At 39.6% G+C, this 24,360-nt stretch overlaps 1 protein-coding gene across 10 annotated transcripts in view; it reads right to left on the reverse strand.

The window, feature by feature from the left end:
• Window positions 1-24,360, reverse strand: part of SCEL (sciellin) — a 118,867-nt gene that overhangs the window by 75,935 nt on the left and 18,572 nt on the right. For 7 of the 10 annotated variants that reach the window (XM_043478212.1, XM_043478216.1, XM_043478210.1 and 4 more), the window contains exons 4-9: window positions 21,025-21,084; window positions 15,844-15,912; window positions 9,497-9,565; window positions 8,862-8,900; window positions 7,545-7,625; window positions 4,442-4,507 (exon numbers count right to left, since the gene is read on the reverse strand). In XM_043478212.1, coding sequence (XP_043334147.1) covers window positions 4,442-4,507; window positions 7,545-7,625; window positions 8,862-8,900; window positions 9,497-9,565; window positions 15,844-15,912; window positions 21,025-21,084 — 384 coding nt within the window. The remainder of the gene's footprint in view (window positions 1-4,441; window positions 4,508-7,544; window positions 7,626-8,861; window positions 8,901-9,496; window positions 9,566-15,843; window positions 15,913-21,024; window positions 21,085-24,360) is intronic. The other 3 variants (XM_043478213.1, XM_043478217.1, XM_043478218.1) reach the window with 3 other exon arrangements.

Below are 24,360 nucleotides of genomic sequence, written 5' to 3' on the forward strand. Positions count from 1 at the left end.
TCTCGAATACATAGAGCTCAAATTACATTACACCAAAACATTAAAACAGAAGTAATATTCTGAAATAATGAGAGGGATTTGAACATGGGAAAGGGGGTAAACCAGTGATCACAGAGGAAGGAGAGACAGATCAATGTAATGAGGAAAAAAAGTTGTAGAGCTAAAATTTGATTCAGTCCTGATTAAAATGAAAAGAAACTATAGGTTTTGATGGCAGTTGAAAAGAGGATTTCAAAGGAAATAATCTTGTTGACACAGGTTGATGGGCTTCCCTGGTAGCTCAGCTGGTAAAGAACCACCTGCAGTGAAGGAGACCCCAGTTTGATTCCTGGGTTGGGAAGTTTCCCTGGAGAAGGGATAGGCTACCCACTTCAGTATTCATGGCCTCCCTGGTGGATCAAATGGTAAAGAATCCATCTGAATGCAGGAGACCTGGGTACAATCTCTGGGTTGGGAAGATCCCCTTGAGGACAGCACAGAGACTTGCTCCAGCCAGTATTCTTGCCTGGGGAATCCCCGTGGACAGAGGAGCCTGTCCTCTGACAGAGGCGGGCTACAGTCCACAGGGTCACAAAGAGTTGGACACAACTGAGTGACTAAGCAAAGCATACACAGCACACACAGGCTGGTCATTCAAAACCCTGTGCTAGAGTTTTCCCTTCTCAACGAGAGAAGAAAGAGATCAGAGAATATTTACATTCAAGGACTAAGGAGTTACCTTAGAAATCAGCTAGAAAGAGTTTTATTTAAGTTCAGAACTTTACCTGCTGTGTTTTACTATCATGAATTACAGCTTCTTTCTCTACTTGTTTTATCAAAAAGGGGGTAAGAGACTTTCAGAGATATTTGAGTCTTAACTCTAAAATTTTGTTTGATCACCAGATCTTAACTTTCTCATTGCAAGACCAATGTGTGTCATACATAAAATGATACTTGTTTTAAGAAATTGCTTTTTTTCTTTAGCTCTCCTATATAGTTATATTAGAAAATTAAACTTGCTCATTTAAAATCTAGTTGAATTCACCGATGTGATGGACATGAGTTTGAGTAGGCTCCAAGAGTTGGTGATGGACAGGGAAGTCTGGCATGCTGCAGTCCATGGGGTTGCAAAGAGTTGGACACAACTGAGCTACTGAACTGAACTGAATTCACCAACCTATTAATTATATAGACAGAATGAGATGTAGATATATTTCTAGATGTAGCTATAGAAATATCAATAGCTATAGACTTAAACACAGACTTGTAGAGTTATAGGTACAGATATACATATAAATATAGAGAAAAGTGATATCATGGGATCTTATGTTGATAAATAAAAAAGCTTAAGACCCTTTGGGTGCAGCTTACCTCATGCCTGTAACAGATTTTAATCCAAACACAACACCAACACAAGTTGTCAATCCAAACACAACTAAGTTTGGTTCTTCCACCCTACGTAAGTCAAGAAAGGGACAGCTGAGGAATGGGGTAGTCCATGGGGCCAAAGATCACAGAGAGGTTAGAGGGGAAACACATTCAGGAAAATGACCTCTCCTTGTAATAACTGGGAATGGGTGTGTGGGAGAAAATGAAATCTCTGGGAAAGATCAGGTGATGGAAAAATGAAGGTTCCCAAAACGAAGAACAGAAATGAGAGTGGATGTTGGTATTAAGGGGAAATTCTTTTGCAGAAGAGAAGAAAGGGGAGAAAGAGAGATGGAGACCAGTGAATAAGTAAAGGTCAAAGGGAAATAAAGTTAGCATTGGCTATTAGCTGGTATTAAAAGTCACAATTCTCCATTTTTATCTGTTCTTGACCTGTTTCCATCTTCTTTTTGTTCTTCTGGGGACAAAGATCTCTTTTTGAAACCTCTGATTCCTTTAATCATTTAATAATTGCTTCTAGTTTTTGGCTTCTGCTAAAAAGGCTATTTCTGAGCCCCGAGAATGCACTGGTATTAAAGGTGAGAAACAGAAGCAGTACTTTGAGTTGTTCCAAGGAAAAGCACTTTAGAAATCAAAGGCATTGCTATATTGCTATTATTCTCTCCTTTCCCTGAAAGCTTGGGATAACATTAGCTCTGATTCTTGAAGAGAAGTCTTTTGGTCTAGCCATTATATTTATAATCTGTGACTTTAAGAAAGGAATGGATATTTAAATTCATCAACCTTATGCAATAATCTTCTCTCTCCATTAAATCTGGTGCTAGGCATCTAATCCAGAAATCAGAAATAGAAGCATTGTAACTTATTTTATCTTCCATGTAAATCACATCCAGCTATGCATAAATTGTAAGGGCATATAGCCAGGCAGTATCAGTTCTGTGCAAACAGTGATCCGTAGCTGAATGGGCACTGAACACATATGATGTTAGTGTATGAACAACCCTTTCATATCTTTACACAGTTATATAATAGTTGCTTATTATGATGATAATTTACATGAACAATGGAATAACAAATAAAAGATAAAAATAAGTTATTTGGGAAATAAGTAATTAATGTTTCTAAGTATCAGTTACTGTCTATCAAGACAAAATTGGATGGAATGTACAGTGGTATCTTACAATAATAACTTGGGTAGTTCCATGAAAGGTACCATTTACGGAGAAATATCTAAACACAGCCTGAGGAGAAAGGAGGTTATAAATTAGAGACATAATTCATACTTGGCAGCTCATATAGTTGGAAATCATCCACAGGTTTAAAAAGATGAACAGGTTTAAAAAGAAAATATTTTAAGAGAAGGTTGGTATAATTCCAAGCTGTGATTATTCAACATGTCCAATAATTTTATACATGTTATACACATATAATAAAATACATATGAACACACACACATACATACAGATGAAGCCAAGGGTATGAAAGACAACTTGAATTCTTTCTGTCTATTAGTCAACTAAAGTTATTTATGTCCTTATAGATTCAACTTAAATTATAAGACATTTATTTCCAAATATACCTATTATTTGGAAATAAAAGACACATCAAAAGCCTGTGCAACAGATGAAAATTTCTGGAAGTAAAACAGTCTTGTATGAAACAAGGGCACTGCTTCATGACCTTTTTCCAAGTGTTGAATTGGGAAAATGAATCCCATTTAAAGATGGAAATATCGGGTGAAGATATTCTAGGGGTTGATGACATGCAAATAATTTTGGATACTTAAAGCAAAACCAACTTGGAGACCTATTTTTCTTCAAGTGCTAGTGACAACATAAATTATGAGAGGCCTACACCGTGTCTGTTTCTCTGAAGGCTTGAGTGTAGGCTCCGTGTTTTGTTCACTGATATCTCCCAAGATCCTAGAACAATATCTGGCATTACAGTAATCACTTATTATTAAATATTTATTAAGTTAAATAGTTGTTGACATTCCCAGTATGGAAATTGTAGAACCAGGTATTCTCCACCTGTTCTCTAATTTAGTTACAATTATTGCTCTCAACAGCAACAAAAAAGTAAAAGCAAACAAACACCACCCATCTGTCACTTTAAGTTTACCGAGAACGTGCCATACACATTCCCAGCCTGACATCTGGGTTCATCAGAGCAAAAATGACTGACACCAGAGCCCACACTGGGCCCCCACTAGCGATGGCCCCTGTTCTCTCCCCTGCCCCCCAATGGAGCGAATGAGGTCCTCTCCAAATGTGTTTGGGAATGGGGTCATTAGTAGACACAAATAGGTAAGACATGAGTCATGGACATAAGTAGCTGAGTCAGGATGAGATCATACTCCCCATTTGATAGGACCGGTGTCCTTAAAAGAGGGGAAATTTGGACACAGACAGGCACACGGGGTAAACACCATGTAAAGATGAAGGTGGAGATTGAAATGGTGCTACCCCATGGACTGTAGCCTGCCAGGCTCCAATGTCCATGGAATTCTCCAGGCAAGCATACTGGAGTGGGTAGCCATTCCCTTCGAAAGGGGATCTTCCTGACCAAGGGATCGAACCTGGGTCTCCTGCATTGCGGGTAGATTTTTTCCATCTGAGCCACCAGAGAGGTTCTTATACAAACTAAGTTTGTACAATCTCTTATACAAACCAGAGGTTGCTAGGAAAACACCAGAAGCCAGGAAAAAGGGTGGAATAGATCCCCTCTCACAACACTCAGAAGGAACCCCGTCAATACCTTGATCTTGGGCTTCCAGCCTCTGGAGCTGTGAGACAACACATTTCTCTCACACCACCCACCTTTATGGTACTTTGCTACAGCAACCCTTAGCAAACTAAAAATACAGTCATTTACTCCTCAAAGCGTGTCAGATTTCCTACCAGGCACCCTTGTACCCTGACCTCACTTTCATCGGGCACTATCTTGTTCAGAACTCAGAGTTCACAAAATTGCCTCCACTTTATTCCAAAGCATCCACAATTATATGTTGTCACTATCTAACACATTCTTCCATCATATTACATAGCAATTACCTCTGACATCTTTCTCTTACCTTCTGCTTGCTCCTGTGTTTGGGATGGTGTTGTAACCTGGAGGGGGTGGTGGAAACCAGGACTGTCTGTTAAGAAATGACATCGGTTATAAACACAGTGCTCGAAAGACCTGATCCCACCCACGTGTCTTCCAGGAAAAGCTGAAAATAAATTGACAGGTAAAAAGGCAATGAGATGACTTTCCTACAAGGTCTTGGAGATAAAATGAAAACTATCTACTTCCTGCCACAGGAAGTAACGGCCTGTATTCCAGGCAATCTGCTCTCCCAAATAAATCCTTTTGCCCATTTCCTTTGACACTAAACAATGTAGACATTTCTTTAAAAAGAAATCTGCAGGAAATCTGGAAAATAATGTTGAATCTATACGGTAGGTTCATGGGTGCTCATTATCAACATACCTCTCTGTTTTTCTGCATTTCTGAAACATTTTGTAATACAAATAACAATGCTGTTATGTTCTACTCAAAATATGGTTTTAAAAAATCTGTATGATAGGAAATGCTGAAAGTAAGAATATTGAAAATATAAATGAATGCCATAGCAGTGCCAAGCTCAATTTTATATAGATGCACAAGAACAATGAAGCACACATGTTTATACATACATGTACACACACACACATGTATATCCAATTAGAAAGATGCCTTCCCATTATTAAGACATCATTTTAATTGGTAGAGATAGCTAAGGACTCTGTCAAAAAGACTAAGTTATAGATCAAAAGTGATGTTCGGAGGAGAGTAAGATAGCCTGGAAAAGGAAGATCAAGGATAAAGACAGGAGAGTCCTTTAACTTCTTGAAGCTTGTCTATTCTCTGAGATTGCAGGACTGTGCTAAGATGGGATGGGAGTAAATCAAAGCCAATTTCAGCTCAACGCAACCCCCGAGAGCTTAGACAAGGCACACCACAGAAGTGAGAGGCATGTTTCTCCCTGCAATGGTCCTGAATGATGCCTAGCCTATCAGAGAAAAGATTCTTGCCTTGGGTAAGAGATTGAACTAACTGACCTTAAATTTCCCTTTCAGTTTCTCCTAACAGACAAAGAAAAGATCAGGGAGAATGTGAAATTTGGATCCAAGAGAAGGGTAATCTTACTTCCTGAGACTCTGTAGACACAATCAAAATTTCGTTTGCAGGAGAAAATAGAATCAGTCATTTCCCTCCAGGAGGACTACAGGAGCAGCTGACAGTCAGCCAGATCATCAACAAGCACTAAACAGCTGGTGTACACCAGGCCTAGTCCTGTGTGTGCGTGCTAAGTTGCTCCAGTTGTTTCTGACTCTTTGCAGCCACATGGACTGTGGTCTGCCAGACTCCTCTGTCCATGGGGATTCTCCAGGCAAGGATACTGGAGTGGGTTGCCATGCCCTTCTCCAGGGGATCTTCCTGACCAAGAGAGGAACCCATGTCTTTTACGTCTCATGCATTGGCAGGCAGGTTCTTTACCTCTAGCACCACCTGGGAAGCCCAAGCGTGGTCAGAGGAGCAAGCAAAGAAAATAAGAAAATTTCAAAAGCTCTGAGGTTCATGAATTCCTGTTTTCCACTCATGTCACAATTCACTGGCACTGTGTTCTCTTCAACATGCAAAAATCACTCCCACCATCACATTGTGTCACATAAAGAAGATTCTACCACCGAAGTTCTACCTCCTCCTCCATGCCTACTAGATAAATAGAAGTTAGCACAGGCGAAAGTGGGAGGCCGTACAGGGAAGTTGAAAGAAGAGGTAAGAAGTACACAGAGGCTGATGCCTCTAGATAGGACCTTTGACCCTGTATGTGGAGGAAGCCCAATTTACAGAGCAGAGGAGGCCTCCAAGATGCAGACTGGTTGCTGGAATCTAGTGACGCTTGGCCACACTGCAGACGTTATGCAGGATAAGGCAGTCCCTGTAGTAGGACTCTGATAACATACATTACCTGAAGTAGCTTTACTATCTGAGCTCTAGCATCAAAACATTACCTAGGTATTCAAGCCCCTAAGATGGCACATATGAAAACAAGATCAGATTTGTGGTTATCAGAGGCAGGAGGATTGAGGGAGATTGGAGGAAGGTGGCCAAAAGGGTAAAAACTTACATTTTTTATTTGTCCTTTAGACCAACTTATTTTATATCCATTTGAAACATCATCCAACAAAGGACAAAGAAGTTATAAGTTCTAGGGTTGTAATCTATAACATGATGACTACAGTTACCATGATTGTATTATACATAGGATTCCCTGATGGCTCAGATGGTAAAGAGTCTGCCTGCAATGTGGGAGACCTGGGTTCTATCCCTGGGTCGGGAAGATTCCCTGGAGAAGGAAGTGGCAACCCACTCCAGCATTCTTGCCTGGAAAATCCCATGGGCAGAGGAACCTGCCAGGTTACAGTCCATGGGATTGCAAAGAGTCAGACACCAGTGAGCGACTTCACTTTCATATAATTTCATTATACATAGAAAAGTAGTTAAGAGAGTAGATCTTAAGAGTTCTCATCAAAAGGAGAAATGTGTTTCTTTTTATTGACATAATGGATGCTCTGTGAGATGATGAATGTTGTGCATGCTAAGTTGTTTCAGTCGTGTCCAACTCTTGGTGACCCGATGGACTCCTCTGCTCACTGGATTCTCCAGACAAGAATACTGGAGTGGGTTGCCATGCCCTTCTTCAGGGGATCTTCCGCACCCAGGGATCGAACCCATGTCTCTTACATCTCCTGCATTGGCAGAAGGGCTCTTTACCACTAGCGCCACCTGGGAAGATATGATGGATGTTAATTAAACATATTCGGTGATCACCTCACAATATGTTTCAATGACACCATACACCTTAAGCTTATACAGCGAAGTATGTCAATTATTTCTCAATAAAATTGGAGGAAAAGATGGCATATTTGAAAAGGAGAGTGAGGAGGAAAGGACTGAGGTGTGAAGACAGCAGAAGACAGTAGGAACAGGATCCCTGGGAAGGGGAGGAGGGCAGGAGGAGAAGGGCAGAGAGCAAATTCTAGATGCTGCTCAGGGGCCTTGGTGGATGATGTGGTTCAGACAGTAATAAAGAATAATCTGTGACAGAACAGCAGTAAGAGGGGCTCCCAGCAAGCCCATCCTACCTCTTTTTCTTCACAGGTGTAGTAGTGGAGGTGGAAGCTGGGGTGTTGGTGGCGTTTGCATTGGACAAGCCTCCAGGTTGCCTGTTTTATCACAAGAACAAACAGTGAGCACATTCCTGAAACTTTTCATTTTATCTCACCTTTGAAAGGACTTACCATCTACTTCTATTCCCACCACAAAATGTTTCACTTGAGGGTGAAAGAACAACAACAGAAAAAGTTCTTCCTTAGTTTACCCATTTTACAAATCACCTGGCTTTCATTCAAATAATTAAATCAGAAGGAATTGAATGGAGAAGTCGTTCATTATATGACATGCTGTGTCTGAAACCCAGACCAATCAATTTCGATGTGCTATGGATTCCAACAAATATTTTGAAATCCTGTCTATGCTGTGACTCACAGAATTATATTACAATTTTTTTAGGATTAAATACTTTTGCTTGTTTAAGAAAACATTTAAAAATCACACTGTTTTAAATCTGTGTGTGTGTGTTAGTTGCTCAGTCATGTCTAACTATGTGTGACCCCATGGACTGCAGCCTGCTAAACTTCTCTGTCCATGGAATTCTCCAAGCAAGAATACTGAAGTGGGTTGTCATTCCCTTCTCCAGGGTATCTTCCTGACCCAGGGATCGAACCCAGGTCTCCTGCATTGCAGGCAGATTCTTTACTGTCTGAGCCACTAGGGAAGCCAAATCTCCATTTAGCATTTGTTAATATATGCAGACCCTCAAAAATTGAAGTGACTCAGGCCTGTTTCAACTATTGGAAGGCAGTCCAGGGTGAAAATTACTTTTTTTGAAAGTTCAAATTTAAAAATCAGCCAAGTTTTCAAAAACATATCTACTTTGCTTGCTTATAACCACCATTAGTACATTCCAGGGTTAGCAAAACCATGATTTCAAGACTCAGCTGAGCTATAGATGTGATGGGTGTTTTGGGAGGCAAGTGAAATGTGCAAGAAGAAAGAGTTGCCATAGGAGTAGGAAAAAAATTTAAAGTTCTGTGGGCAAAGAAGTAAAGAATCTAGACTTTTAAAAAGAAAAGAAATAAAGAATGACTTAAGCTTCAGTGTTTGATTAGAGCAGAAGTTGGCAAACTTCTTGTGTTAAAGTCCACATAGAGAGTACTTTAAGTTTTGCCGACCACTTCAGTATTTCTATCAATACTACTCAACCTGTCAAAGCTGTGGGGGCATGACTGTGTTACAACGAAACTTTGGCCTGAAGACAATATACCTTGATTTTTTCTTGGGCATATAGGAAGAAATACACTTTATTTTTAAAATGCAAGATCAGTTAAAGAAGTACATACGTCTTTGTCACTTCTGGTGGTTGAAACGTGGACACATTTCTGTTAAGAAAACGAGAAGGCAAAGTTTGAACAGCAGCAAAGAATAAATTCTTGCATCAATTTGCAGTTGTCCATGAATTTAGAGTTATTACTATTAAAGGTTAACATTAGTTGTGAGAAAGAAAAAGAAAGTATCAGTAGTTGAATATATTTGAAAAGCTGATCTCATGATTTTTCACCTTTTGTGTATTAGATTCCAAAAAAAGGTTTTTTTTTCCTCTAGAAATTTCATCTTTTAAGCCCAGTTTTTTTCTTTGATGGGTTCAATAATTTTTTTACAATAGGAATGTAAAATTTACATTTACATGTATTTCATAATGTTGCCACCAGGATGATTTAAACAGAAACATAAATGTGGTAAGAATGATGGCCTGAAGTGATGAATTCTCTTCATTTTGAAGCCAAGAATAAGATTTTATTTTTATTTAACCATGAGCAGGAGCCAAGTTTTTATGCCAGAATTACTTCTGTTTAAAAAATAGAGGATAAGGGTTTACAGAAAGATAATAAGTAGGACTGAAGAACTGTATGTAAGTAAGTAATGCTTAGAAAAATATTGTACTTGACCCTTTCCCCAAGTTAGTAGATACTGGTACCTATTGGTTAGTCGGTTATCCAGGGTATTGGCCTTATATGTTTTAGCAGCATCATTTCTGTTTGAAATCCTTTATAAAGAAATAAGACAAAAGTCTGGATCAACATTTAGGTTTTTAAACTCCTCTTAGACCTCTTTCACGCCAGAATCACTTCACAACATAACCTTTCTCTAGTGAAAACAATTGCTTTTCAGGTGTTACATCTTAGAAAATTTTATAATAAAAAAAACTATTATACTCACCACAAAATTTATTTATTAGGCCATTTTGATACAGTTTGTAACTTTTAAAGTTAATGCTTTTCAGCTAGACTTTCTGACTCATTGAGCATTTAATTCATTAAATATTCCTTTTCATTATTGTTTATTCATTTATCTACCCAATGACAGTACTTTCTATGTCACTAAAAGGAATCAATGGAAGACTTAAGCAATTTTTAAAAATGTTCTATGCTATAGACAATGCTATATGTTTGTCAATCTCTTTGTTTTCCTTCTGAGCACACAGGAAGACTGCATATCCCAATCTTCAGTACATGTATATTGGGATCATGTGATTGAGTTCTAAAGAATGTGGACAGAAATATTATTCATGACTCCCAAAACCATCATAAAACCTCTTGTATGATCCTCCATGCTCTTTCCTCCTCTTCTCCTATAGATTTGGTGCTCATGGGTTGAAGATGGCAGAATTAAAACATGGGAAGAACTAGGTCTCTGAGTCATTTCATGGAGCAGAGAGTTCCCCTAATTTTCTAGGATATCACTTTGAACTCTGCTGAGAGCAAGCAATAATCTTCTATTGGGCTAAACCATGGAGATTTGGAGGCAAGGGAGAGAACCTGTCACAAGAATTGCTCTACCCTGGCAAATTTGTTTACATTGACTAACACATTGTGTTAATAGGCCCTGGGGACCATCAGAGGTTTAGAACACTCTAAACTTGGGTCTCCATAGTAAAGTAGGTCTGGGAAAGGTGTGTTTGTCTGTCTTTGGGGTCAGTAGACAAATTAGGAATCCTGTAGCCTGCATGCCAGTGGTGGGATCTCACAACTGCAACCTCTAGAAAAGCACATCAGAAAGAAAGCTCTTCCTGAGATGTGAGGCTGTCTTCTGGACTCTGCAGGCTTGCACAAAACTGTAACCCCACAGACTGCAGCCCACCAGGCTCCTCTGTACATGGGATTCTCCAGGCAAAGAATATTGGAGTGGGTTGTCATTCCCTCCCCCACATTGCACAATACTAGCATGGGGAAAAATTAGGTTCTGGAAAACAAAAGGTCAGCAAGAGTCTTCTGCTGATCTCACACTATGGGTCTACTATTAATATAATTTTCTCTAAACTGTTATCTTTATCATTCCTGTTATTTAAAAAAAATAAGCTATGGTGGTGAGCACATAGCATCTGTTTCTTTTCTTTTTTTAATATTTATATATTTATTTAGGCTGCATCGGGTCTAAGTTGCAGCACACAGGATCTTTCTTGTGTCAAGCGAGATCTTTCCTTGCAGTATGGTGGGCTTGGTAGTTTTGGTGAGCAGACTTAATTGCCACCCCACATGTGGGATCTTAGTTCCCTGATCATGAATCGAACCTATGGATTGCAAGGTGGATTCTTAACCACTGGACCACCAAGGAAGTCCCAGCATCCACTTTACTACAGGGCTTTATATAAACTGTTCCTGGGAAGATGGACAATAATCTTGCCTTGCTCTAAAAAAACTCATGATAGAAAAATATGGCTTATTTGTCCCAGCTTTAAAATGATTTCAATTCCTAGATGTCATTGTGACATGTATAACTAAAACATTTGGTAACTAACACTAATACATGAAAATTCCCCAAATCAACCCCATATAATTTCTGTTTATGGTGCATAATTCTGATACCTTGAATGCAAACTGGTAACTCTTGAATTCAAAAAGGAAAGAACATGGAATCATCCAGAGCTCCATATTCTCAACTGACTGCTCACAATCCAGTTATTAACTTGCACAGAATGAATCCACATTTAAAACTCATGATGTGGAGGAGGAAAAGGTAACCCACTCCAGTATTCTTGTCTGGGACATCCCATGGACAGAGGAGCCTGGCAGGCTACAGTCCATGGGATTACAGAGTCAGACACAACTTAGCAACTAAACTACCACCATCCTCAAGGTATTAGTCATTTTTATATTCACTTGTTCGTTTAAAAATCTTGTAGTAGATAACAAAGTTCATCTTCCTAATGACTTGTAGGGTTTCTACAGTGATTAACAAGGTTTTGGATTAAACATTAGTGTGTGTGGGGGGGGCAATGGAATAAAACAGAATCACTTGTTATGCTTCCTGAAGGACTGAGTGTCTGTTATATGAGAAAATATTATATGATGGGGATAATAATGATCTTTAATTGAGATTTTTTTAAAAAGAGATGTCATATGTAAGGGGTCTAATGCTCATAATACCACCATTGAAATTGAAGCTCATAGAGAAGGTAAAAACAGAAAGCAAGTAAGTATGAGAATATGCTGGTATAAATTATTTGTAGTAAATGAGGAATGTAAACCTTCAGTGTATCTCTTAGACACTCCAGTGCTGCTGCTCACAGAGGGTGCTGGCCACTTATGTTTCATGTGCTGTCCCTCTGGTCCTAGATATCCTTTGTGAAAAGTGGGAAATAAGACGGAAAAATGTGTCTGGGTGGAGAAATGTATCTGGATCAAAATGTCACTCTGTTGATTTTTAAATTATAAATGTATACCTTTTAAAAATAATTTAAAGGTATAAACAAATGATTAGTATTTAAGTTGATATAGCAGTGAAAAAAGCAAAAAAAAAATTTTGAGCCATCCTGTATTTTGGCTTTAACACAGGACTTGCACAGATGTGCAAAAAAAAAAAAAAAATTTCATGAAGATCACTCAGGTGATCATTAGACCAAAGACTACAAGTATACGCTCTGCACTAATTGCTACTGAGCCTCTGATATGTTTATATTTAAAGGGCTTTGCAGTAAACCATGGTGAATATCATAAACATGATGTCATGTAATCCTAAATTGTAAAACTTAAATGTTCCTTGCAAACTACTCAGACTTTAGAGCCATCTATGAGATCTTCAGAGAAGATAAAAATAATTCTGGGAAACTGCTACTCTGGTACCCTGAAAATAACAATCTGTCTAAAGAAAACAGAACTTTAATTTCAAACATCTTCAAGGTTTAAATAAAGGAGAGTTGTGATGTTAAAATTAAATGAAGTTAATCAAAATTCTACAGTGTTCGTCTTTGTGGGCAATTAGCATGGAATAATCAAAATAGCTACCTACTACTCTTTGCAATTTTCTCTGCTCTTCAGAACATCTCTACAAGGTAGATGTAATTATTTTCATTTTATAGATGAATAAATAGAGTCTCAGAGAATGTGAGTGGCTTTCTCTTGGTCATACAACCAGGAAGCAGTCTGTCTCCGAAGTCTTTCCAGTAGGGCCCACTGTCGTCCACCTGGTTCTGTACTGTAATTGTTGCAACACTCATGAGCAACATGTCTTTCTTCGGTTATTATTTTTCACCTCCACTATCTCTTTCACAACACTAGGGGGTTCAGTATATAAACAATATATAAATAATTATGTGTAATGTAAATAATAATTTATATAAATATAAATAATATAAATCATAATGGACAGAACCATCATTCCAATGTATTCGTCAATTTAACCATCATTCCAATGTGTTCATCAATTTCTCATTTCTTAGGGAGATTAACTTGGTACTTCCCTTAGAAATGAAGTTTCTATCAACTTGTGATATAAGATAGATTGTTTTACTAGGAGTCAGTCTTGGAGACAGGAAATACTTAAATATAATCAGCAACATGATCAAAAGAACCAAAGGAAAACTTACACTTCCACAACATAACACTAGAGGTCTCCCTAACCTAGGTTTTTCCAAATTTCTTATGAACCAATCTTCAGGGTTTGAGCCATATTGAATGCTACGGTATACTATTGATTACCTATGTTTCTTTAGAATACTTCACATTTTTACCGACAGATGTATATTTTAAAAGGGAACTCTTTAAAGGTACTTCAGTACTTTTCTCATATTTATTTATTACACACATTAGTTCTAAAATGGCACACACATGCACACTCCTAATATATTTGATCATCCTCCTCCTAAAATTACTTCACGTCGTACACTTGGAGTGCCCTGCATGATGGGGTCTGACTCCTGCTACCAGGACTTGCCTTTCTTTACCTCCTCTGTGTTCTCTCCCCCACACCTGTGTCCACACTTAGAGAGATGAATGCAGTGCACTGTTGGGGGTGAGCTGCGGATAGGACTGCCTGGGGAAGTAGCTCATCTTCCAAATATGCACTGTTAATCCTCTGTATAGATAAAGCAAGAAATCTCTGGCCTCATTTTCTAGGTTTTAAAATGAAGGGTTTGGACTGGTTTGGTGGTTTGGAATTTTGGCTGCTCATCAGAATCATGTCAAAAACTTTAAAAGATGCCCAAGTCTCCCTCAGACTAATTAGATTAGGATTTAGGGAAGAAGAACTGTTGGAACCAAATTATCAGTGCAGTCAAAAAGCTCTCTAGGTGATTTGGCTTCCCTGGTGGCTCAGATGGTAAAGAATCTGCCTGCAGTGCTGGAGACCTGGGTTCAATCCCTGGGTTGGGAAGATACCCTGGAGAAGGGAATGGCTACCCTCGCCAATATTCTTGCCTAGAGAACCCCATGAACAGAGGAGCCTGGTGGGCTATAGTCCATGGGGTAGTAAAGAGACAAGACTGAGAGACTGACATCTTCACTTTCTAGGTGATTCTAATCTGCTGCTGCGGTTGAGAATGACTAACTGGCTTGACTGTGAGGTCTGGTCTAGTTCATTGATGATGTTCTAAGGCTCCATCTTGACTGGCCTGATATAAACATTCAGACACACAGCCTGTAAAGGCTTAGGTCTCCCACATATTTACCTTTCTTGAGATATAATTACCTCACTTGTAAATTCATCCTTAGAAGTAGGGTTTCCTGCTTCAATTAACAGAGCACTAGGACAGCCCGCAAAGCCAAGATGAACAGACAGAAGCACTGTGACTCCTCTCTCACTCAGAGCTGTGGCGATGAGATCCTGGGTATATACTTTCATGAACTGACTCTTGTCAAGGTTAATTACAAGAGAGATGTTGCTATTAGGGAGATTGACTTAAAAGGCTATAAAGAGTGCAGAAGTGCATGCATTAACTGACATTGGCCTGGTCTGAATATGGAATCTATTAGATGCCATAAGTTTCGGTGTATGTGCTGCAAGGGCAGCCAGTTGCATGTTTGTTTCCAAAGATAGCACATCTTTACCTTACAGGGGTGTGGTTTCAACTATTGATGGCCTAGGACATTCACTATGTCTAGACTCCAAATGAAGATGTTAACTTTGTTCTTTATCTATGCTTAATAAACACTCTGTACTCAGCTACTAAGTTGTGTCTGACTCCACATGACCCCATAGACTGTAGCCCACCAGGCTCATGTCCCTGGAATTCTCTAGGCAAGAATACTGGTGTGGGTTGCCATGCCCTCCTCTAGGTGATCTCCCCCACCCAGGCATTGCACCCAAGTCTCCTGTGTCTCCTATATTGGCAGGCAGATTCTTTACTACTGAGCCACCTAGGAAGCACCTCTACCAGATATAAAATTTAAATGTGACCTGTAGCATTTACACTTCAACCTGAATAGAAATTCCTCGGTTTTCTATTTATGAGCCTTCCTTTCCTTCCATCTAGGAGTGAGCCAACAACAGGCACAACACAATGACTCATGTATAGCCATGTGGTGACTCCATGGCCGAAAGAGCAGTTTTACTTTCTAGAGTAAAGAGCTAATGTCTTCATCCTAGAGTGAATCAAAACTACTGTGTTATTAAAATGTATAGTCTCTCCATAAGACAGTTAAAACAAAAACTGCTGTTTCTCTGCCTCTGGAATGTAAAAACAGAAGTTAGAACAAGAATTGGTGACTCACACAAAAAAAACTATATTCTCTTTTTAAAATTAAACAGATAACATTCAGTGCCCATCCCATCTATACTCAAACCAGTTCCTTTAGAATTTTTCCTATTGATGTACTATCAATTAGTACAAAAAATAAAAGCTAGCAAGATTTTAGGAAAATAGCATAGCAAGTCAAGATTTTGTGAGTTTTGAAGAGGATAATTCCATCTTTATAGCCCTCGTGTTCCTGGGGATAAAATATCATGGTTTGAAGCTCACTGTGGTAAACATTTAGCTGCCTCATGCCTTATAAGAAATGGGATTTAACATATGTTATGCATTCCACTCGCTGGTTCAAAACACCTTACCTGTCCAAAGTGTCATCAGATCTGTACCGACTGATTGTGGCTTTTGGCTCTTCCCTCTCATTTGCTTTCCTGTAGCAAAAAATAATTATAGGAAGATCAAATAAATTATAAAAAATAGTTTACACAGCTTCCACAGATTTGGTAAAATCTTGGCCGGTTGGGGTGGGAGATATATATGTTACCAAGAAAAGACATATTTGGAGTACCAAAATTGTCCCAGGCTTTGACCTGACTAGGATAAATTAGCAAACCCAATTCCCCATGCTAATAAAAGAATTCTTCTTTAGATCCAATTAATCTAATTACAATGTAACATATTCAAATCAAGGATAAGGATATGTGAAACAAAATGCAAAAGAATGCAAAAGAATTAATTACTCATATGTACCGCTTTCAGGGTTGTCGTTGACTTTTATGTAATAGGAACTCAATCCCTTATCATCAGCTCGGTTGTGTTTCCAGCTTCATCAGAACCTTATGCCAGCACAACGGCTACATATCAATCAGTCTATTCCGAGTTCAGCACCGTGGACAGGGTTGAGAGAAGAGGCCTTGCTGGAAGAAAGAGGGAGCAAGAGAGAAGAAAAGAGAGAAACAGGAAACATAGGAAGAAAATGAACAGAGGAAAGTGGTAGAAGAGAGAAAGTACGGATGGGGAGAAGAGAAGAGAGGGGAGCCTGGGAGAAGTAGGGGGAGGAGAGACAGCAGCAGAGAGCTGAGACAGATGGATAATTTGAAAAAGAGGGAGCAGAGAGAAGAGAAGAAAATTAGAGAAGGAACCATGATCATCAAAGCACTGGAGATAGCTTGATCAGATTAATCAATCAGCAAGAAAAGTCTGTTCAATGTCTTAACCCTGTGATACAGGGAAAGTAAGCTCTTTGGAGAATTCTACCATGATTGACTGTATTTGCATTTCAAAGCATCGTTTGAAGCTGACAGATCAAAGGTACTGAATCAGAAAATGTACCAAAACAGTATACTATTTAAGATGCAATTTTTAACTTGATGTAGTGTATCTTTATTTAGCAAATATTTGCAGGTAAACCATATACTGTACTGATGACAGTATATTATCAGCAGTATATCATCAGCTGAGGAATGAGTTATGAATTAACTATAGACCCTGCACACACAGAGCTAGTGGGACAAGTAAGACCTGTACGTCCAAGCATAGAAAGCAGTCAGTATCAGAAAAGAGGTTCAGGTTAAGTACAAGGGAGTTTGAAGCTGAGAAAGCTTGTTTGGAGAGATGGGGATCAGAGAAGGCTTCCTGGATGAGATAGACATTGAGCTGGGACTTGGAGGATAAACAGACACGAATGAACAGAGATAGAGGGAATAGTGTTTGTTAAGGAAAGAATAATGTTTATAAAAAATGGCTAATGCAATCTCTCGTGCTTTTAAGGAAACTCAGAGTGAGGTCATAGTGAGACTCATCAGCAGGTGTAATGCATGGGTGCAGATGGAACTGACCCCCATCCAGGAAATAGCCCCTCACAGACGCCATAGCTTTGTCTCATTAGCTGCTTTATTCTTCCAGGTACTTATCACCACAGGACATACCACACTGTGTTCATTTACATTCAATCTCTCCCTCCTCTACCTTTAACCAGGAAGCTTCCCTGATAGCTCAGTCGGTAAAGAATCCGCATGCAATGCAGGAGACCCCAGTTCGATTCCTGGGTCAGGAAGATCCGCTGGAGAAGGGATAGGCTACCCAGCCCAGTATTCTTGGATTTCTCTGGTGGCTCAGCTTGTAAAGAATCTGCCTGCACTGCGGGAGACCTGGGTTCGATCCCTGGGTTTGGAAGACCCCCTGGAGAAGGGAAAGACTACCCACTCCGATATTCTGGCCTGGAGAATTCCATGGACTGTACAGTCCATGGGGTCACAAAGACTTGGACACGACTCAGTGACTTTCACTTGAGTCACTTGGAGTTTTATGGAAGCAAGGGTTTTGTTTTGTTCCCAGACTGCAGAATATTGTCTGGCTCCAAAGGGCATCTCCACTGGTACTATTTGTTGTGCTTTCTGCCTCCTTTGACACGTGTTAATGATCTCACAGGGAAATGACACTGCAAAATGTTGTTTGTGCATCCTATGAAGCTTGTCTTCTAGCATGACGAGACTATTGTTTATTTTCCTTTATTTTCAGTCTCTGCTCACGTGGAACTCTTGGGCATGTTATTGCTTCTGCTGGAAGTGCCTCTTTCCCAGCCGCTCACCCACCAGCTACTCTTTCCCACTTGGAAACATCTTCCATCCTTCAAACAGCAACACCAATGAGCACTTCCTCAGGGAGGGCTCCCACTCTTTCAGCCAGAGTTACCCTCTGCTTCTTCCCATAGCATGGCCCAGACTTTTACAAGCACTTTCCATGGTAAATCTGAGTATTTGTGTCTATGGATCCATCTTTTTCCATGAAATATGAGAGCACCTTAAAATCACAGCTGGTGTCTGATGCATCTTTGTATTCCCAGCACCTGGCACAGTGTCAGCACACAGTAGGTGCTCCAAAGTGGTGTTGGGTGAACACCAAAGTGGACACAACCTCTGCAGAAGGATGGAAAAGTGTCACACAGACATCTATTTGAGCAAATGCAAGGAGAAAAATAACCTACCCTACCTTTTATAAAGATGTCATTTGAGATACTAGTCAAGGAGTCCGGGGGAAATGTCTCAGGCTTTTAGATTTTTAATAGGGAAGATAAAACAGTTAAATGTGCTGGTTTAGCCAGAATGTTGTCCATCTTGAAACATATTAAGAACACGAATCTTAGTTTTCCTGATGCTTCACAACAAGTATGATCTTTAATAGTTTCAGAGAAAGGCAAATACAATGGAGGGTGCATTTTCCACTAGTGCCTGGATTCAAGTTATCAGGTTCCCTTTGTATGGTAAGAGAGGGCCAACAGAGAACAAGAACATAAGCTTCAAAATCATGAAGACTCAGGACAGGTCACAGGACAGTCAGCTAAATCACAGAACAGTCAAACAGAAGAACTAAGGCTGGGAACCCAAAAACCAATGGGATACTTCATGTAGAGGGGGGTAAACTCAGGACCCTTCAGTTCAGTTCAGTCGCTCAGTCGTGTCCGACTCTTTGCAACCCCATGAATCGCAGCATGCCAGGCCTACCTGTCCATCACCAACTCCCGGAGTTTACTCAAACTCATGGCCATCAAGTTGGTGATGCCATCCAGCCATCTCATTCTCTGTCATCCCCTTCTCCTCCTGCCCCCAATCCCTCCCAGCATCAGGGTCTTTTCCAATGAGTCAACTCTTCGCATGAGGTGGCCAAAGTATTGGAGTTTCAGCTTCAGCATCAGTTCTTCCAATGAACACCCAGGACTGATCTCCTTTAGGATGGAGTGGTTGGATCTCCTTGCAGTCCAAGGGACTCTCAAGAGTCTTCTCCAACACCACAGTTCAAAAGCATCAATTTTTCTGTGCTCAGCTTTCTTCACAGTCCAACTCTCACATCCATACATGACCACAGGAAAAACCATAGCCTTGACCAGATGGACCTTTGTTGGCAATTAGAACACGTCAAAATTCTGAACATTTTTTAAATGGTTTAAAAAATTCACAGATAAAAATTACAAAATAGGCATATTCAAAGTGTCCACTTAACTTTTTTTAAATTAATTTTTATTTGAGTATAGTTACTTGGGGGCTTCCCAGGTGGCTCAGTGGTAAAGAATCCACCTGCCAATGTAGGTGACATGGGTTTGATCCCTGATTTGGGAAGATCCCCTGGAGAATGAAATAGCAACTCACTCCAGTATTCTGGCCTGGAGAATTCCATGGACAGAAGAGCCTGGTGGATTACAGCTCATGGGGGTCACAAAAGAGTTGTATACAACTTAGCAACTAAACAACAACTTACTTTACAATGTCTACTTATCTTTTTAAAGCCCCACCATGAAAAACAATCATAGTCCTTTACTAAGTATGTCTTGGTGGTAGACACTGGCTATTGAACCAGATAAAACTTTTGTCTGAGAAATAACTAGGTTCTTCTGCTGGGTGTGGTTGTTTGTATGTGTGTTAGTATCAATGTGCTTTAGTAAGAATATTGTCTATTCATTTTATCAATCTTAGATTATTTACATCATGTGACTATGAGTTTTGCTTAAATTTTCCTACTAATTTACATTTGCCTGGCCACTGGCCACTGAGTATCATTTAGTGATTTTCCACATGCCTAGGAGTTTCTGAAAAGAAATGCTGTTTTCAGTCGCTAAATCATGTCCAACTCTTTGAGACCCTATAGACTGCAACACACTGGGCTTCTCTGTCCTTCACTATCTCCTGGAGTTTGCTCAAACTTATGTCCATTGAGTCGGTGATGCCATCCAACCAACTCATCCTCTATTGCCTCATTCTCTTCCTGCCCTCAATCTTTCCCAGCATCAGGTATTTTTTCCATGAGTCAGTTCTTTGTATCAGGTGGCCAAAGTATTGGAGTTTCAGCTTCAGCATCAGTCCTTATAATGAATATTCAGGACTGATTTCCTTTAGGATTGACTGGTTTGGTCTCCTTGCTGTCCAAGGGACTCTCAAGGGTCTTCTCCAGCACCACAATTCAAAAGCAACGATTCTTCGGCACTCAGCCTTCTTTATGACCAACTCTCACATCCATACATGACTACTGGAAAAATCACAGCTTTGACTCTATGGACCCAGTTGGCAAAGTGATGTCTCTACTTTTTAATACACTGTGTAGGTTTGTCATAGCTTTCCTTCCAAGTAGCAAGTGTCTTTTAATTTCATGCCTGCAGTCACCAACCACAGAAAAGAAATGTACTGTCCTATAAAGCAAGTGAACTCAGCTGTTATTTCTCTTTTAGGGTCCCTTTCTCTCAGGCTCAGAAATATCTTATCTCATCATGTTTCTGTGGGAGCCCTTGCTCTTTCCCATCAGGAAGGCCAACTTGGTAAGGTGAGAAGTGGATTGATGATTCTACACCTCCAAGCTGTATTTTAGGAGCATAAAGCTGGAGAAGCACAGTTTGCTTTGTGAAAATTCCTGATGTTATCAGATTCTCCTTCATGTGCCCAGAATGTCAGGAAAGCTTGTGGCTAGGCACCAGTATTCAACCTTGAACAAGTCTACTCTCAGAAACAACTGTCTTTGTGTTTCTGCTAATGATGTAACTTGTCTGAAACACCTACCTGTCCAAGGCATCGTGGGAATTATGTCTGTGGAGCACCACCCTACCGTAATTTTCATCTCTGCAGAGAAAGAACAAAATTAAGTCACATGAAAAGTCCTCACAGTCTTTAGTAAGCATTAAATAAGGCAGACGGGAAAGAGCTCGCAATGCTTGGCAAAGTTAATTCATTTTACTTCAGGCATAAGAATAAAACTATGCATTTATTTTAACCAGTCACCACTTGAAAGAACACGGTGAAAAGAAACAAGTTTGGGAGTACAAACGACCATTATTCTGATTTATCCCATGAGATTTCCAGGTGATTCCACAACAGGATGAGTGTTTGCTCTTTGGTTTTTGGTTTTGGTTTCTTTCATCAGAGTGTGGGAACGCTCAGCCAACTACTTGTGTATATTAGAAGCATGCTGTTAGAAAGTGTTCTAGTTTCATTCTTTCACAAGTGGTTGACCAGTTTTCCCAGCACCACTTGTTAAAGAGGTTGTCTTTTTTCCATTGTATAGTCTTGCCTCCTTTGTTGAAGATAAGGTGTCCGTAGGTACGTGGATTTATCTCTGGGCTTTCTATTTTGTTCCATTGATCTATATTCCTGCCTTTGTGCCAGTATCATACTGTCTTGATGACTGTGGCTTTGTAGTAGAGCCTGAAGTCAGGCAGGTTGATTCCTCCAGTTCCATTCTTCTTTCTCAAGATTGCTTTGACTGTTTGAGGTTTTTTGTATTTCCATACAAATTGTGAAATTATTTGTTCTAGTTCTGTGAAGAATACCGTTGGTAGCTTGATAGGGATTGCATTGAATCTATAGATTGCTTTGGGTAGTATACTCATTTTCACCATATTGATTCTTCCAATACATAACTCGGAATATTTCTCCATCTATTTGTGTCCTCTTTGATTTCTTTCATCAGTGTTTTATAGTTTCTATGTATAGGTCTTTTGTTTCTTTAGGTAGATATACTCCTAAGTATTTTATTCTTTTTGTTGCAATGGTGAATGGTATTGTTTCCTTAATTTCTCTTTCTGTTTTCTCTTTGTTAGTGTATAGGAATGCAAGGGATTTCTGTGTGTTAATTTTATATCCTGCAACTTTACTATATTCATTGATTAGCTCTAGTAATTTTCTGGTAAAGTCTAGGGTTTTCTATGTAGAGGATCATGTCATCTGCAAACAGTGAGAGTTTCACTTCTTCTTTTCCTATTTGGATTCATTTTATTTCTTTTTCTGCTCTGATTGCTATGGCCAAAACTTCCAAAACTATGTTGAATAAAAGTGGTGAGAGTGGGCACCCTTCTCTTGTTCCTGATTTCAGGGGAAATGCTTTAAATTTTTCACCATTGAGGATAATGTTTGCTGTGGGTTTGTCATATACAGCTTTTATTATGTTGAGGTATGTTCCTTCTATTCCTGCTTTCTAGAGAGTTTTTATCATAAATGGATGTTGAATTTTGTCAAAGGCTTTTCCTGCATCTATTGAGATAATCATATGGTTTTTATCTTTCAATTTGTTAATGTGGTGTATTACATTGATTGATTTGTGGATATTTAAGAATTCTTGCATTCCTGGGATAAAGCCCACTTGGTCATGATGTATGATCTTTTTAACATTTCTCCAAAGAAGACTAACATTTCTCCAAAGATGGCTAACAAACACGTGAAAAGATGCTTGACATCACTCATCATCAGAGAAATGCAAATCAAAACCTCAATGAGGTACCATTACATGCCAGTGAGGATGGCTGCTATTCAAAAGTCTACAAGCAATAAATGCTGGAGAGGGTGTGGAGAAAAGGGAACCCTCTTACACTGTTGGTGGGAATGCAAACTAGTACAGCCACTATGGAGAACAGTGTGGAGATTCCTTAAAAAACTGGAAATAGAACTGCCATATGACCCAGCAATCCCACTCCTGGGCATACACACCGAGGAAGTCAGAATTGAAAGAGACACGTGTATCCCAATGTTCATTGCAGCACTGTTTATAATAGCCAGGACATGGAAGCAACCTAGATGCCCATCAGCAGACAAATGGATAAGGAAGCTGTGGTACATATACACCATGGAATATTACTCAGCCATTAAAAAGAATTCATTTGAATCAGTTCTAATGAGATGGATGAAACTGGAGCCCATTATACAGAGTGAAGTAAGCCAGAAAGATAAAGACCAATACAGTATACTAATGCATATATATGGAATTTAAAGAGATAGTAACGATAACCCTATATGCAAAACAGAAAAAGAGACACAGATATACAGAACAGACTTTTAGACTCTATGGGAGAAGGCGAGGGTGGGATGTTCTGAGAGAACAGCATTGAAACAAGTATACTATCGAGGGTGAAACAGACCACCAGCCCAGGTTGGATGCATGAGATAAGTGCTCAGGGCTGGTGCACTGGGAAGACCCAGAGGGATGGGATGGAGAGGGAGGTGGGAGGAGGGATCGGGATGGGGAACACATGTAAATCCATGGCTGATTCATGTCAGTGTATGGCAAAAACCACTACAATATTGTAAAGTTATTAGCCTCCAAATAATAAAATTAAATGGGGGAAAAAAAGAAGCATGCTTTTCTGCAGGAAGGCAAATGTTTTTTCAAACATCTTTTAAATTTAATTAAGTCTGTTATGTCTGAAATTTTTCCACTTGATGACTTTGATAGTTTTTCTTGACAAAGTGTAGGAAAATACATACCAGTATTTGTGGTTAAGAAGGTTGATTGTTCACAGATTTAGCCTATTTTTGAACCATGAGACTGTGTGCTCTGCTTGGTCCTTAAAATACCCTATAAATTAGGCAAGGGAGACACTCATCCAATTCACAGATGAGAAAATTGCTCAGGGAGTCTGTGTGGCTTTCCTAAAGCTAAAAGATTAGCAAGTGACAAGGGTGGGTTTAGGACCCAGATCTCTATATTCCAAACTTTTGCTTTTCCTACTGGTCAATCATGCAATAGGCCTTCATACATAAAATCCTAAAGTTATATTTTTCTTACTTTGTACAGTGGACCTGAAAGTACAGGCAATGTTGTGTGTGTATGTGCTAGGTTGCTTCAGTCACGTCTGACTCTCTGCAACTGTGGACTACAGCCTGCCAGGTTCCTCTGTTCATGGGATTCTCCAGGAAAGAATACTGGAATGGGTTGCCATGCCCTCATCCAGGGAACCTCCCAAACCCAGGGATTGAACCTGCATCTCTTATGTCTCCCGCATTGGCAGGCAGGTTCTTTACCACTAGCGCCACCTGGGAAGCCCACAGGCAATATTAGGAAATGTCAAAACATGTAGTAAAGACTTTGGCCTTGAGCCAAGGCAGAGAGTAACCATCTGAACCTTT

The sequence above is a fragment of the Cervus canadensis genome, chromosome 9 (assembly GCF_019320065.1).
Source record: "Cervus canadensis isolate Bull #8, Minnesota chromosome 9, ASM1932006v1, whole genome shotgun sequence".
NCBI lineage: Eukaryota > Metazoa > Chordata > Mammalia > Artiodactyla > Cervidae > Cervus > Cervus canadensis.